This window comes from Eremomyces bilateralis, assembly GCF_010015585.1.
Source record: "Eremomyces bilateralis CBS 781.70 unplaced genomic scaffold P152scaffold_15, whole genome shotgun sequence".
Lineage (NCBI taxonomy): Eukaryota > Fungi > Ascomycota > Dothideomycetes > Eremomycetales > Eremomycetaceae > Eremomyces > Eremomyces bilateralis.
The window spans coordinates 1-15,227 of NW_022985081.1; the positions used below are offsets into that span (position 1 = coordinate 1).

Consider the following 15,227-nt stretch of genomic DNA (forward strand, 5'->3'; position numbering starts at 1 on the left):
ACTCCGTTGCGGGTGTTGGGTCGTGGGTGGTCCGCCTGCTGGGGACGCGTCGGGGACGCGTCTTTGGCCTGCGGGCCTTTCCCCCTCATGCGCCCTCCAACCATTATTTGAGAGGGCTGCAATAGTTGATTATAATTGAATGAAGTGTGAAGAATCGATTACGATCATAATCTCAGCTAATTTTCAAGTTGTGGGCTGTTTTGCAGAAAAATGTTCCCGCAGTTTGATATTTAAAAGCTATAGGACGGTTTAACAAACCCTTATCTATATTTCATCAACTTTTGGAGCCCACTCAACTTCTCCATATGATGTTATTCGAATATCTCGTCAATTCTAGCAATTCTCATCACGTCGACTCCACAGGAAATTCGCAACAGTTTCTCAGACGTTACACAAGACAGTTGCACTCACGTGACTAGTTTTAACGCTAAACATGGGTTTAATCTGGTTACGGTTTAGCTTAACTAGGGTCATGGCTTGAGTAGCTAACGTCTGAGCCCAAGCTGAGATAAGCACGATGATATGTTGTAACCCCCGCAGCATCTCCGCTGAAGAGTAGCGCCCACCTTAGAATATAGCCCGTTGTCTTCCTCGACAGCTGTGTCCTCTATACTTATTCACCACCCTTTGTCAATAGTCATCTCCAAGAGCAGCATCTCCCTTCTTCTATAACCATTCTTCAGGTTTTGCGAGCTATTGTTCGCCAACTCTTAAGGCCGAAACCCGGAACTCATGGATCCTCTTAGTATTACAGCTAGCACTCTAGGCATCACGCAATTTGCCATCTCCAGCATCGTCCATCTCCATGATTTCCTTGATAATCTTGCTGAAGCTAAAGAAGTAGTACGAGATATTGCTTCCAACTTAGAGGGCGTACAACGCTCTTTGACTGCCCTGGAGGAACTCACTATATCCGACCGAGCGACTTATTCCGCAGCCAAAGTGGATCTGGAGAAGACTGGCGTCGTCGAAGCCGTAAACAACTGCGGCCAGGCATGTGCCAAATTTACGGACAACTTGAAGCGATGGACGAAACATTCCGGCGCCACACAACTCTCCCTTAGAGATCGCTTTTCAGTCGGCGTGTGGAATAGAGAAAAAATCCGGACATTCAGAATGCAGGTCCAGTCTTGCCAGGCTACGGTCCATTTCGCCGCCACAAGTACCCAATTGTAGGACAGCTATCTTATATCACTTCCGCGGATGTATGCTGACGCTCTAGAAAGAATCGTTCAACTCCGCTCCGAACAGACGTCAGAGACTGATCGTGAGAAACTAAAGGGACAATTACAGGCTCTCGAGGCAAAGATCCAAGAGCATATGTATCTTACCAAGAAGCAGCAGGGTGACGCACAAAGCCGTGTGCAAGGGCTGCAGGAGGAGCCAGACGACGAAGAAGATGGCGGTGCACAGCGAACCCTAGCCATTCAGGAAGTTGAAGAGCAGACACGCCGCCTCGAGGCTGATCAGGTCTCTTCTGCTGTAATTTTCTCACAAGTGCGCTCCAAACGGACAGGCCAGGATATTGTGAACATCATAACTTCCGACGATTCAAGAGCTTTGGTAGGATTACCTGAGGGCGTTGTCGGAAAGGTCAACCAGCGGATCAGGGATGTAACAACACAAAGAAACTCTGCTGCAGCTGTGGGAGTGTTCGACAAAGACGTTGACATTAAGGATTTTTTCAAGCAATAGTTACTATCAGGGCTTCTAGGTGAAGGTTAGTTGCTTGTTGCTTGGGAATGGATACAAGCCTTGATATTTGTTTTGATCGTCGCGAAGCTTCCAGGGTGATTATCCCGTACTCTAGTGACCAACATCATGTATGTGCCTTCGAGCCGTTAAATGACTACAAAAAAGGATAAGTCAGAAGTTAAGTCACTAGCTCTGATATGGCTATGTACACTGTTAACACTATTGTGCCGGAGGTCGTGTCATTGGCGTCGGCCCATCCCGTCGTTAGTCCCGATTGCACCGTCGCCGATGCGGCAGCATTGGTAAATCGTGAAATCTGACCCTGAGGAACCAAATCTCGGGGCTGGCGAGGAACGCCAATGAAATTTCTCGAAGGGGTGTGATGGGTTCTCACGAACAGCACTACCCCCATTATCGCCTAGCGCCTTGGCACCGAGGAGCCATTTCAGGACGCCTAAATTTGGCAGTTCCACGGGTACCTGAAACTGGGCCAACTGCTCGCTGCATTTTCACCACCATGCCGATCATTTCCATGGCATTCGTCGAGAGCAATGACGGACGGCGGATTCTGGTGCATTGCTATTGCTATCTTTCCGGGCTAACCCCGTGGTATTGTACTACCATCCGACTGGGATAACCATGGACGATCCTTTCCACCTTCTGTCATACAACGGTTGGGAACCAATCGATTTCCTACGCACGCAGGACGCAGATGTCGTCTATGAAGTCGCAACGCCTCCAGTACCCGCTCCCGTCGAGGCCCATAGCACGTCCGATACGGTCCATCGAGAAGAGACATGCAGCGTAGAACAACAGCAGCAGCAGCCAGAGAAGCTTGCTTTGGTTCAGCGAGCGGACTGGGACACAGAGATGACATACGATAAGGACCCGCCAAGTTTCATCCATTATTCGATCGAGTGGAAGGTGTCTGTGAACAACAAAGTAATCTCGAAGGATACTGAGCAGAATCTGGTGCTGGCACCAGCTGCATTCTGGGAGCTCTTCCTGCAACCCAAACTGGAGAAGCTCTTGCGTAGAAAGGTACCCCACAACAGGTGTGTGAAGCCGGATGATACCAATATCGTCGTCTCAGTGACAGAACGATCCGAGCGTGACTTAACGAAGCGCTTTGACGACACTGATATAGACTGGTCGATTATTGAAAAGCAGCTTGTAAATTGGGGTGAGCTGTTCCGCGCTGGTAAGAAACTCAGGGTAGACATTATATTCAGCAATATAGAGACTGGCCAAGAGCTGGCTGGTTCCTTGAAGAAGAAAGGTAATCGAGGCCGCTCTTCAGCGACACAGGCAATGCTCACAGAACGGGCCGACTTTCTCGATGCCGATGATGAATCTCCCGGACAGCCCTCAGTCTGGCGAGATGTATACAATCTTATGCGATGTCCAGGGCCGCCATGTCATCTCGGACCTCACTGCTGGCGCGATCCTGTGGGCAAGAAGCACTATAAGCTAAAGACACACCACTTCAGGAGACTTATCCAATATGCTCAGCAGGGCCACCCCCTTAGGACCCATGATGATGTTCCGGAAGACATCCGCGATCTCTTATATGCAGAAGAGCAGGAAAGACTTGAGAGAAGGCAGGCGACGTCAGCCAAATCCATATCTGGCATGGCTCCCATTAACATTACCAATGTGCTGCCGGGAAACTCACCACAAGCCTCTATTCCTGTTTCATACGCCAGAACACCAACCTCGGTACAGCCTTCGGACTCCTTGCCGGCCGACCATCTCAACATTCCTGGTCTTCGCGATACTGCCGTTCGAGAATACAGCGAGTGGCAGCAGTCAAACGTTGGCGATAAAAGTCTGAAGGATGAGTTTCAAAAGGCCTGTGACGCGGTATTGATGGAAGGGTTTGACCTCGAGCAGGTTCACGAGGATCAGGACCCGGAATTTCTGGTCAAGAATGGGGTGAAACGAGGCATTGCTCGACGCTTTGTGAGTGATATTGACCACTGGGCGAAGAGATACAAGCCGGACACTGAGGACTCTGAGAGCGTTGTATAAATCTTTAATCATTTATTACCATGGGCATTATAGCCAAGTCATTCAGGAATATCCATCACCGTATAACTTTTGTTCTTCAACAGTAATCCCCGCCTGTCGAAAATGACCTTTGGCGCTGTCGTCCCTGGCTCCGACTATATCAATGCACCATTCCAGAAACGCATCAAAACCCTGTGCGGGATTCTCCTGATACTCTTTCCAATTCCGCTTAATGAATGCCTTCAGCTCAGCAAAGAACTCTTCTATTGGATTGAGATCTGGGGAGTACGGTGGCAGATACAGAAGCTTAACCCCCGCATCACGGCAAAGCTGCTCCACCCGTTCTGTGTGATGGAAGGATGCATTGTCCATTATAATAACCGATTTAGGTTCCGGATATCTGCCGCAGTGAGGAAGGAGCTGCTCAATAAAATCCTCAAAGACTGTGGCATCCGTCGTTCCCTGGAACACTTGTGCAAACACAATACCATCCTGGCCATAAGCTGGTAGAATCTGATATCTCTGGTCACGGTGAAACTGGGCGATCTGTACAGGAGTTACTCCATCGGGCGACCAGCCTGTTCTTCTGAATCCGATCCGTTTGTCACATCCGGACTCGTCTACATAGACCAGCTGATACGACCGGAAGGACGATAGGTTATAGAGGTAGAAGTCTCGCAGGTCCACGTTTCGTTCCTTTGCAACTCGCTGAGCGGCTTTCTTCGACCAGCCAACGGAGGCCAGCGCTCTGCCGATGCTGTAGACCGTTACCTGGGCTTCAAACTCATCCCATAGAAAGACGGCCATCTCATCTTGAAATAGCTCTGGCTTCTCGATCAAGTGTTCGCAGAGCGCTTGTAGCATGGGAGGGGTGATGCTTCGCGGTTGGCCGAGTCCGTTGAAGGGAGCTCTAGTAGTGCTAAAACAGCGTAAGTTAGAGCGGATGTGTCAGACCGATCGCTCGCTGCAGTGAGCAGCGTCGGCTATTTAGGCAGTTGTTAGCAAGCTACACAGAGTCATATCACAGATAAGATCTCGGTCAGACGCAGCGAGATTCAGTGCCATTTTGACGGCTCTACGGCCAGAAAATTGGGAGATGCAGTTGAGATGGAGACAAGTGTGTCAACGAATGGTCTTGGCGTTCTCTCGTCATCTGCAGCTGACAGCTGTCGCAAGATGCCCCTGTTGGTTTCTACTGCCCTAACTTTCCTTTTCACTGCCCATTACCCCTAGGCTAGGCATATTTCGGACAGCTTAGTGTTTTCCCTTGTGTCCCAGATAACATCACACGAAAGATGAAGAAGAAAAGAGAAAGGAAAACAAACAGAAGGGAAACAATATATACAGGTACTGGCATAGTAATGCTCTTATATGATAATCTCCTATTGACACGGTCTGGATGCGCAAGGTCTGCGATTACCAAGTTCCATTGATCTAAACTACAGAAAGAGGAAAAGAGAGGAAATCTCCTAGCACCTTTGTGCGCGAGATATAGGCCTCCATTTGTCGAGTCCTAAAGTCCTAACACAACAATTTGCACATGACTCCTGGATATTCACCAGCCACACCCAAGGGCCCAGGCCACAGGCTTGGGACCATAACACCTATCACCAACACGTCGTGAGGCATAAGGCAACGGAAATATGAACCGTGACAATCATCCCCTTAGGACAGTTACAGTCTTCGAGTATATTAACAGCGGCGTGCTGGTTCTCCCAGTTAGATTTCCGTCTATTAGTAAGCTATTAAGAAAGTCAGGTATTACTAATAAATTCCATTATTTCCTGTACGATATGACCTGGAACGCGACAAGAATACAAGCACGACGATACAGCGCTAGCTCCTCGGCGGTAGACACGGGGGTATCCAACTGTGGCGTCAACAAAGTGGACAGAGGGTAGTTTGCCCGATTCTGCATTGACAGGAGATGCAAGTCCCGATTTCCCGCCTTGTGATTGTTGCCCAAGAAGCACGAGTCCGTTGAGAGTGGTTGCATTCAGAAGCCGGGGCAGATGCACAAACGACGCCTCGCAATATCTCGTTTGATCTCGCGTGATCATCCATCGGACACCGGTCGCAAAGGGTGTATAGAAGATGGCTCGGTCGGGTCTAGCTTGAGGCTCGGCATTATGGAATAATGCAGATAATATTGACGATTCTCAGCCTCGAAAGGAAACCTTTATATAAATCGGCTGTGCCGTAGGGTTTGATTGTCTTAGGTAATAAGGTGAGAAAGATCATCCGGAATAGGAACGGTCCAAGGGGGTTCAAGGGTCAGTCAGCTGTGGAGAGGGAAGCGGTGCGGAGATTCCTGTCCAAAATCTCTAGATAAATACGATATTTTCGGACACGCCCTCTCCCTCACATCCAACAACACACACATTTCAAGTTTTCATCTCTCTTGGCTTATGTACCACCCAATACAGCTCGTATTGTTGGCCAATCGAGAAGAGGCGGGCGATACTCCGTATTGTGGTTTCTTATGTGGTATTTGACTTGGAGTAAGGCTTTGCTTCTAATTTTATCACGATAGTCTTTGCTCTGCTATAAGTCTCACTTGCGGAAACCGTCTAGTCCCATTGCGGAGTCACTTGATTGCTTCTCATTGAATGCTTACGGACGTTGCCGCTGCATGAGCTGAACGTTGGCATGCATCGTGACCGTTCGCTGGGCGTTGGATCTCGTCTGGGGTCGACTTCGACGGGATGCATACGGATATAGACGGAGCGCCATCCTAGACCATGAGCCCAGTTGGCGGGGAGGTAGATGTAACGTCCATCTGATGTCCGTTTTTGGGCGAAGCTGAACAACTTGGAGGCATGGCTCATGGTATCAGGCGACATGGTAACGAATATATAAAGCTGTCTATCGCGTTCGTTTACTTTCAATGCTATCATCACCCCGCTCTATTAAGCTATTATCCAATATCATTATCTCCTATTCCGAGTAATCAGTTGCTACCCTGCACCTATCAGCATCACAGCATGTATCTGTCAGCTGTTGCCTTTCTCTTCACTGCCTCTGCCCTCCTGGCATCTGCGGCACCCACTCCTACAGAGAATCTCCAGCCTCGCGCCTGCACCACCATCTACCCCGACATCGCTCGGGTTGAAGAGGCTCGGCCAGTGGAATCCTACCTCCCCGGCTTCATCGCCTCCCAGAGCGAAGGCAACACGAACAATAAAGATGCCTTCGCCGAATTCACTGTCCCGGACGGCCATTGGGGGTGCACTCTCCAAGCATATTGGCCTCAGAACTACCCCATTCAACGGACCGGCAACGATCTGGTCTACGTCTACTCCGTTCAGGCGCCCTTGAGCCGCAGCCCCAGGGGCATCGATATTTCGTGGGCGTACAGCCCTGTGCCAGGAGCTCATATTGGGACAGTTCGGTTTCAAAGCGCATCGTGGGGACCGAGCACGCAATGGATCAATAGCGTCACTTGTGCTCCAAAGCTGGCATTCCGGTTTGCCATTGGGGAGACGGGGGCTGGAAGCATTGAGTTTAATCAACAAGCTGGGGTTGCTGGCCTGAGGCTGACTTATGACTGTTAAATGAGTGAAAGTCAATGATGAAATGATGTGAGAACCTTTGCGTTCTAATACCTGTAACTATTTTAATGGAATGTCCGTACCGTACCACCTTTATTATTGCCTCTTTCTCGTCAAGTCATATCCTATGTGAGCTATCGATTGTGTCGGTGGTTGTGTCAAGGTGTCTACCCCGACACGGCGAGATTTCCTGGGTATAAAATCTGCAGCACAGCACACATGCAGTCAGATTCTAATTCCGTATTCCTCTGCTTCATCTTCCAAACCTTCCAATCTGAAAATTACCCGGCTAGAGCTTCGTCCAACCAAATGATGGCATCTAAAGTTAATAGAAATTCGCTTCATTTGGCAACAGAAGAACTCGCCGCTTCGCCGAAACAAACGATTGGATGCCGATGACAGTTCAATCCACATCTGATATAACGGCAATCTTGACAGGCAAGGATATACATTTATATTCTCATTCATATCGAACATATGGCACTCTACCAGGCTTTTTAAAGTATCGGGAGTAAGTATGGGCAAAAATCCAGGAATTATCATATCTGGAGAGCAAAGCTCGGCCTGGTTTATGGTTCAAATATTCTCTTTGCCTCTTCTTTCCGTCCAGTCAATGCTCACATCGTGAACTGTTGTCTGTGCGGCTATCGTGAACGCCTGGTATCTATGGCCGATCATATGCGAACAGTGAAGAATTGAGTCAGTTTATGCATTTCAAGTCAAAGTATTTATGAGCGCTCATTTTCCCTATCGGCATAACCGTTACACCGAAGGTCGATCCTACGATGAAACACAAGTCCTAGAGCACAATCCTTAGGCTGCAGTAAGGACTGTGAAACGACTTTTCGATCTGTCCAACTCCAAATATCAGATCTCCAGCCTCGCATCCAGCAGCCACGCTAACTCAAGTCGCCATGCACATCTTCAAATTCTCCGCGTTCGTCTTTACGCTGCTTCCCGCACTCTCATCCTGCGCCAACCTCTTCGTTTCCTCATATTTGGGCAACGTCACAACCATTGCTCTTCCCGACCCTCTTGAGGGCGACATATCGAACCATACATCGTTTGTGAACAACGGTTGTGGTCTGAATCCCTCATGGTTGACCTGGAATGCGCTAAACCGCACTCTGTTCTGCTTGGATGAGGGATGGACGACAGGAAACGGATCACTCGTATCGTTCCTGGCCCTCGATACTGGTAGGTTGGTCCGGGTCAAGGGCAGGACTATAGGAGCAGGGCCGGTTAGTGCAGTGCTGGGTGGACCGGCCGATAGTCGAGCGGTGGTCATTGCAGACTAGTAAGTTGCACTTGATATCATGATCATTCCAACTTCCCAGCCCTTTGGCCTTCATTAGCTCGGGAATTTAGGACCAACCCGCTGACTGCAAATAGCGCTGGAGGGGCTGTTGAGTCATTCACCACAGGCGCTTTGGGCCTCACGACAAAAGGGACCTACATCCAGCTCAGCCTTCCTTCTCCTGACCCGCGCGGCGGCAAACAAGATCCCGAGCGGCAATCGGCGCCCCATCCTCACCAGGCAATCCTAGACCCAACAGGCGAATTCATTGTGGTGCCCGATCTCGGCAGCGACCAGCTCCGAGTCTTCAGACTGGGCGCGAATGCTCTTCTGGAGGAAACTGTAGTTGGGATCAATGAACCCGAAAATACTGCCCCGGCTGTGGACATGAGACCGGGCCTAGGGCCACGACATGCAGCATTCGTCACCTTTGATGACCCGTACCCACTGACACTTCTGTATGTCGTGGGAGAATTGAGCAACACGATGACAATGTACAATGTCTACTACGAGGAGGGGATTATGGTGTTTATCCATTGGGGAGAGCAACCCATATTTGGGCTCTATCCTGCCCCGGGAGGCGCATCAGTCGGGGAGATATTGATTTCGGTGAGTAGAGCTTCCTCCCTGCATTCTCGGCGCCGTCGCTCATCGGGATTCTCAGCCGGACAAGAAAAATATCTTCGTCTCCAACCGCAATGACCAGCTCTTCAAGCGCAGAGATGGCGATGGCAGCCCCGTCGACTCCTTCGAAACCTTCTCCGACTCCATCACCACGTTCAGTTTGAATTCGGTTGGCGACGCGGTGTGGAAGGGGCTCAGCCCTTCCGGTGGAGTCTCCCCACGACATATGGCATTCAACAAGGACGGAACGATATTGGCGGTTGCGAATCAGAAGAGCGGGCGGGTTATGTTCTGGAATAGAAATTTGGAGACGGGAGATTTAGTACAAGTGATCGCTTGGGCATCGGTGCCAGGAGAGCTCAGTTCCGTCGTATGGGATGAGTGACTGAGCAACTCCCTGCATGCAGATCGGCATAGTGCTGGACTATTACTATATGGAACTTGTCCGCAAAACAACCGAGGACCGGGGATGAAGGAAATAAGAAGGCCCTAGGAACCTTCGCAGAACATAGCAGCCATATTTCGGCAATAATTTAAATGGAGGTTTCGTTGATATGAGACACTCCGATCTCTGTGATGCTGTCGGAGCTCGCGTGACATATTGCAGAATGGGGTACTCGTTCGACGTAAGTCAAACTCAGGGGAGATCGATTACGGTAACTAGGGGATGTTCGGGCAATTGCTTGCCGGTTGGAGGTTCGACACGACACGCGTCCAAAGCGGGAAGTGGGCCATACTAAACAAGCCACGGCCCACCATATCCGTCAGTGTTTCAGCGGTTAATCCAACCTGACGATGACGAATCGACGACAGATGGATTTTGCAAAGGAGCTTTCTGGACCCGTGGCGAAGTACTTCCCAAAGGATATAAAGGTCGGGTGGAATGGCGAGGTAAGCATACTGGAGATTGTTCCCGTCGAGTGAGAGTCGGAGAAGTTGCTGATCTTGCTATCACGGGCCACGGCACTCCACGTCTCCATGATGGCATCCCAGTAGGGAATACGTCACCCTGCGATAGCCGTAACTGACTAAATCCGACTAAATGCTCAAGCGTTCGAATATAAGCGGATTCGGCGGTACCCCGACGAACTGGCAAAAATCTGGACTCGGAATTTCAGATTGGCCAGCCTGGATACAACACTAGACTCGGTGACACGGTAGGTTTTCCTTAACTGGGGAGTTGGAACTGGTATAGAGGATTTCAAGTCTCAGATAAGGCCAGATCCAAAAGTCGCTTTCAGGGTCTAGCGGCAACCGTTTTTTTCGTCGTTTAACGCGGTTTTGCCCTCTCCTAAGGTCTACCGGTTCGACCCACCAGAATGAACCGGCTGTAACCTTTCCAAACGATCTTTTAAGTGATAGTTGACTGGTGAGATATTGGGCATAAAAAGCCATTCCTATGAGTCTAGACGTCGTCGAAATAAGAAACCGCATGACAACGACCCCGTGGACAATGAACAATCAGATGTCATACGCCGTAACGCCGCAGCCCGCAGAGCAGCAGCCTGCGACAACTTCCCCGCTGAATCGGACCCACCGTAAGACCCTTTTAGATATTTCTCTCTATCTGATTATCCGTGTAGTTCCGTGCCGTCGTTACTTGGTAGTTGGGGGTGTTAGCTTTAAGCCATGGCGATCCAAGTGGAGTCCCGTCTCAGGTTCATCCGTCATATTAGTACCAGTTCGGAAACCTGGAAACCTTGGACAAGCGTAACCGGTTCCGAATATATTTGAACAAAAGTCTCGGGATTCACTCTAAAGTTCACAGTGAAGTTCCGCAGGTATCTTGATCATCGCGCCGTTGGTTATTTTCATTCGTTCCAGGCATGAGAAGCTCCATGAGATGAATAGATACCTTCATGCTCGCTCAGCCCGTCCTCGCAGCAAATCCTTTGCGCGTAGTGTCGATGTACAAGGTCTTCTTGGTGATACTAGCGACTGGTATCTTCACGATTGGCATCATCTGCCTTCGATTCACGATCTTCCCGGTGAGCTTGGGCTTATCGATCGCGAAGCAACAACACACCGATGGAACGTCCAATGTGAATGGGGGGACACAGAGCACGAAATACTTCAGTGAGTTGCCAGCTCCTAAACAACTAAGACATGACTTCTGATAGACGCAGGTGAGCCAAAGTAAGGATTTTCATGCACCGCAAGACAGTATCATACCGCCGAATTATGAATTAATGACTCGGATAGCGGAGATTGGCACTATGATGCTCGATATTACAAAGGACCCCTCTCGAACGAGATGAGGCAGGATGCTTTATATCACCTTATAAGGTCGTACTTGGACTTCTTCGCACAAAATACCCTCGAGACATGGCTGGCACATGGTACGCTGTTGGGTTGGTGGTGGAACAAAAAGGTCCGCGAACGCGATACAAGCCCGTAATGCGCCGCCAGTGACATGACTGACGTGGACCAGATGCTTCCTTGGGATACGGACATCGACACACAAGTATCTGTACAGACACTGGAACGTCTCGGCTCGGAGTATAATCAGACCTTGCATCGGTACGACGACTCGGTCTCGACGTCACGGTGGATGCGGAGGGCCGTTCAACGGGACTATTTCCTCGACGTGAACAGCTGGATCGGGGAACGGACATATGGAGACGGCCAGAACGTCATCGACGCGAGGTGGATCGACGTCCGCAACGGCCTCTTCATCGACATCACCGGCCTGACTGAAACCGCGCCGGAGCGGAACCCTGGTATGGTGCAATGCAAGAACAACCATTTCTATCGGGTCGAGGATCTGTTTCCGTTGACGGAGACCACATTCGAAGGCGTGACGGCGCTGGTACCGAACAACTCGGCTCGCGCTTTGACGGAGGAGTATGGAGAGCAAAGCTTGGTCTTGGAGCAGTTCAACGGGTGAGTGGTTCCGGAGTGAGGGTACACGATGGGGTCGATCTGACGAACTTGCAGCCATATCTGGAATGCGACTCTCCAGGAGTGGGTATTGCCCGGGACCGGGAGCAGCGGACCTCCGCACTTCTCCCAATTTGGGTCATTAGCGGCGTTAACAGCGGCTTTGGATAAGGCACGAAATGGCACATGATTGGAATAGTGCGCATGGATAGGATACCTGTGATCTCGGTGATTATGATGTGGAGGGTAGGCGAATGGGATCGTGTTTAGGAGCGAGTAGAGGATCTGACAACGGTTAATACTACGGGACGATAAATGGATGGATTTATGAATGCATCATGATCTAATAGACCAGATAACCAGATACCAGTCGATTTGGTGATGGCTGTTTTCATGTTTTGAGCTGGAATGGATTCCGGTCCCCCGTAGGAAGTTGTGATAGAGTTGCGTTTATGGCACGCGTCGCTCGCTTTAGCAACGAAGTAATTATGACGCCACATCCCTTGGGAGCATCGAGCCCTGACTAAACTCCACAATTCTATATCCGTGATGACCGAATGTCGAGGGGTGGCAAGTAGACATTTGGAATTGTCTCCAACAATGCCGAATCCTTCTATTGATTCTTCTTTTAATCCTCCTGGTTTCAATTGGTTCGACCTTCTCGACACCGTTCATGCTATCTCGCTCTCTCCCACGACTCGGAGCCTCCGGAACTCTCAAAACGGCTTCTCGAACATTTAGCTCTCAGGCAATACGCCTCCAGAAAATGGCCGCGCACCTGAATTCAGGCAGCGGTGATGCTGCTGCTGCTGCTGCTGCTGCTCAGGATGGAGTCCCAAATTCCCCAGCCGGATATACGCTCCGCGACCTACCGAAATCGTCCGTCTTCACCTCCGCCCTCCCTGCCGACCCAGATTTCCCCACCCCGCAATCCTCGCATTCCGCACCGCGCTCCAACCTGGGCCCCCGTCTCGTCAAGGGGGCTTTCTACACATTCGTCCGGCCCGAAGGTGTCGAGTCGCCCGAGCTGCTCGGCGTGAGCAAGGCGGCGCTCCGAGACATTGGAATTGCGGAATCGGAGGTGGACAATCCCGAGTTCCAAGAGGCGGTGGCGGGGAATAAGACGTTGACGTGGGATGAAGAGAAGCAGGAAGGCATATATCCGTGGGCGCAATGCTATGGTGGATATCAGTTTGGGCAGTGGGCGGGCCAGCTCGGTGATGGGCGGGCGATTTCGCTGTTCGAGTCGACGAATCCGCAGACCGGGAAACGGTACGAAATACAGCTAAAAGGCGCGGGGAGGACGCCGTATTCCCGGTTTGCAGATGGCAAAGCCGTGCTACGGTCGTCGATTCGGGAGTACGTCATCAGCGAGTATTTGAACGCCATCGGCATCCGCACAACGAGGGCGCTGTCGCTTACCTTGGCACCGAATTCCAAGGTCCTCAGAGAAAGGCTCGAGCCTGGAGCGATTGTATGCCGGTTTGCCGAGAGTTGGGTGCGCATCGGGACGTTCGATCTGCAAAGAGCCAGAGGCGACCGAGACATGGTGAGAAAACTGGCGGATTACGTCGCGGAGAATAATTTTGGAGGATGGGATAAGCTGCCGGGAACCGTGGCGGGGACCACCAAAGCCGAAGATTTCGAAACACCCAGGACGGGATTGGGGAAAGACGAGATCGAAGGGGAAGGCGTGAAGGCACAGAATCGGTATGTTCGGCTCTACCGGCAAATTGCGCGAGCCAATGCCCGTTCGGTGGCGGCATGGCAGGCATATGGATTTATGAACGGCGTGCTGAACACCGATAATACGAGCATTATTGGTTTATCGATGGATTACGGACCGTTCGCGTTCTTGGATAGCTTCGATCCCTCATATACCCCGAATCACGACGATTACATGCTTCGATACAGCTACAAGAACCAGCCCACGATCATTTGGTGGAACCTTCTTCGTCTCGGAGAATCGCTTGGCGAGCTGTTGGGTGCGGGTGCGAACGTCGATCACACGGAGTTCGTCGAAGCCGGCGTGCGCAAGGAGGACGCGGATGAACTCATCAAGCGAGCGGAAGAGGCCATCGAGAAAACCGGCGAGGAGTACAAGACGCTGTTCATCGAGGAGTACAAGCGCCTCATGGCTGCCAGATTTGGGTTGAAGCAATTGAACGGGACGTTGAGCCCGGAGGCGGGCAAATCCGAAGGAGGCGATTTCGATTCCATCGTCAGCGAGGCGCTCGATACCATGGAAGCCCATGAGCTCGATTTCAACCACTTCTTCCGGCGTCTTTCCGACCTCAAGACGACGGAGCTCGAGACTGAAGAGCAGAGGAAAGATATTGCCGGGCGGTTCTTTTCCAGCAACGGGATTGGTGGAGATGAAAGCGAGGCGCGTCAACGGTTATCGAACTGGTTGGACAAGTGGAGGGCGAGGGTGGTGGAAGACTGGGCAGATCTAGCCGACTCGGACCGGATTCGCGCCATGAAGTCGGCAAACCCAAATGTAAGACTTACCTAACCCATTGTACGCCCGTCGATACGCCACTGACATTGTCGCAGTTCGTTCCACGGTCATGGATCCTCGACGAAATCATCGAGCGGGTTGAGAAGAAGGGCGACCGAGATATTCTCCCGGGAGTCATGGAGCTTGTACTCAACCCCTTTGCCGACACCTGGAACTGGAACGAGAAAGACGAAGGCAGATTCGTGGGCGATGTTCCAAAGTACAAGTCGATGCTCCAGTGTAGTTGCAGCTCCTGAGTTAATTTGGAGGAGATGGGGATCGTCGCCATACATGTTGGGGAAACGGAAGATGGACTCTAGATGGGCTCTTTCCCTGACTTACATATCATATGATACCATGTACTCAATCATGATCTACTCACTGCAACCGATTTCACTCATACAATTTGGACCTTAGGAGAATCAGCACGTGATGTCCTTTGGCCGTATCGTGTGTAGGTACTGGCGTACATGTGTTTCGTTCTTCCCAGCGGGTTTCTTACGAGTGGTATTGAGGTGATTCAGTTCCATCCCAAGGCCTTGAGATTTGAAGACTCGTAAGCTGTAGTATCGGATTGATATTGAATTCCGGAATACCAAATGTAGAGGGTCGCTGTCGGTTGTCCCATCAACAGGAGAATGAAAATTTCATTACAGACGCTGGGTTCGTG

The 15,227-nt window shown here is 50.7% G+C and overlaps 5 protein-coding genes across 5 annotated transcripts; all 5 read left to right on the forward strand.

Moving 5' to 3' along the window:
• Positions 1-565: 565 nt before the first annotated feature.
• Positions 566-1,901, forward strand: P152DRAFT_515351 (uncharacterized protein). Its single transcript, XM_033682896.1, has 2 exons — positions 566-1,172; positions 1,227-1,901. The coding sequence occupies exons 1-2, from the start codon at positions 733-735 to the stop codon at positions 1,693-1,695; spliced, it is 909 nt and encodes a 302-aa protein (XP_033532557.1). The 5' UTR covers positions 566-732; the 3' UTR covers positions 1,696-1,901.
• Positions 1,902-6,689: 4,788 nt separating this feature from the next.
• P152DRAFT_450528 (uncharacterized protein) lies at positions 6,690-7,259 on the forward strand (the record flags this gene model as incomplete). Its single annotated transcript, XM_033678176.1, has 1 exon — positions 6,690-7,259. One exon carries the CDS (start codon positions 6,690-6,692, stop codon positions 7,257-7,259), a length of 570 nt encoding a protein of 189 aa, XP_033532558.1.
• A 911-nt stretch (positions 7,260-8,170) lies between these two features.
• Positions 8,171-9,697, forward strand: P152DRAFT_515354 (3-carboxy-cis,cis-mucoante lactonizing enzyme; the record flags this gene model as incomplete). The annotated part of the gene is made up of 3 exons (XM_033682897.1): positions 8,171-8,553; positions 8,649-9,162; positions 9,218-9,697. The coding sequence occupies 3 exons, from the start codon at positions 8,171-8,173 to the stop codon at positions 9,560-9,562; spliced, it is 1,242 nt and encodes a 413-aa protein (XP_033532559.1). The 3' UTR covers positions 9,563-9,697.
• A 1,601-nt stretch (positions 9,698-11,298) lies between these two features.
• Positions 11,299-12,456, forward strand: P152DRAFT_459808 (uncharacterized protein). Its single transcript, XM_033679758.1, has one exon. The coding sequence runs from the start codon at positions 11,591-11,593 to the stop codon at positions 12,062-12,064; it is 474 nt and encodes a 157-aa protein (XP_033532560.1). The 5' UTR covers positions 11,299-11,590; the 3' UTR covers positions 12,065-12,456.
• Positions 12,457-12,591: 135 nt separating this feature from the next.
• P152DRAFT_459809 (UPF0061-domain-containing protein) lies at positions 12,592-14,959 on the forward strand. Its single transcript, XM_033679759.1, has 2 exons — positions 12,592-14,557; positions 14,614-14,959. Exons 1-2 carry the CDS (start codon positions 12,824-12,826, stop codon positions 14,812-14,814), a joined length of 1,935 nt encoding a protein of 644 aa, XP_033532561.1. The 5' UTR covers positions 12,592-12,823; the 3' UTR covers positions 14,815-14,959.
• Positions 14,960-15,227: the final 268 nt, after the last annotated feature.

Bases quoted from the DNA above. Each gene is read 5' to 3' on its own strand.
- P152DRAFT_459808 (XM_033679758.1), top strand. From the start codon at position 11,591: ATGACTGACGTGGACCAGATGCTTCCTTGGGATACGGACATCGACACA.
- P152DRAFT_459809 (XM_033679759.1), top strand. From the start codon at position 12,824: ATGGCCGCGCACCTGAATTCAGGCAGCGGTGATGCTGCTGCTGCTGCT. The intron at 14,558-14,613 runs GTAAGACTTACC...ACATTGTCGCAG, and splicing joins TGAAGTCGGCAAACCCAAAT to TTCGTTCCACGGTCATGGAT.
- P152DRAFT_515351 (XM_033682896.1), top strand. From the start codon at position 733: ATGGATCCTCTTAGTATTACAGCTAGCACTCTAGGCATCACGCAATTT. The intron at 1,173-1,226 runs GTAGGACAGCTA...CGCTCTAGAAAG, and splicing joins GCCGCCACAAGTACCCAATT to AATCGTTCAACTCCGCTCCG.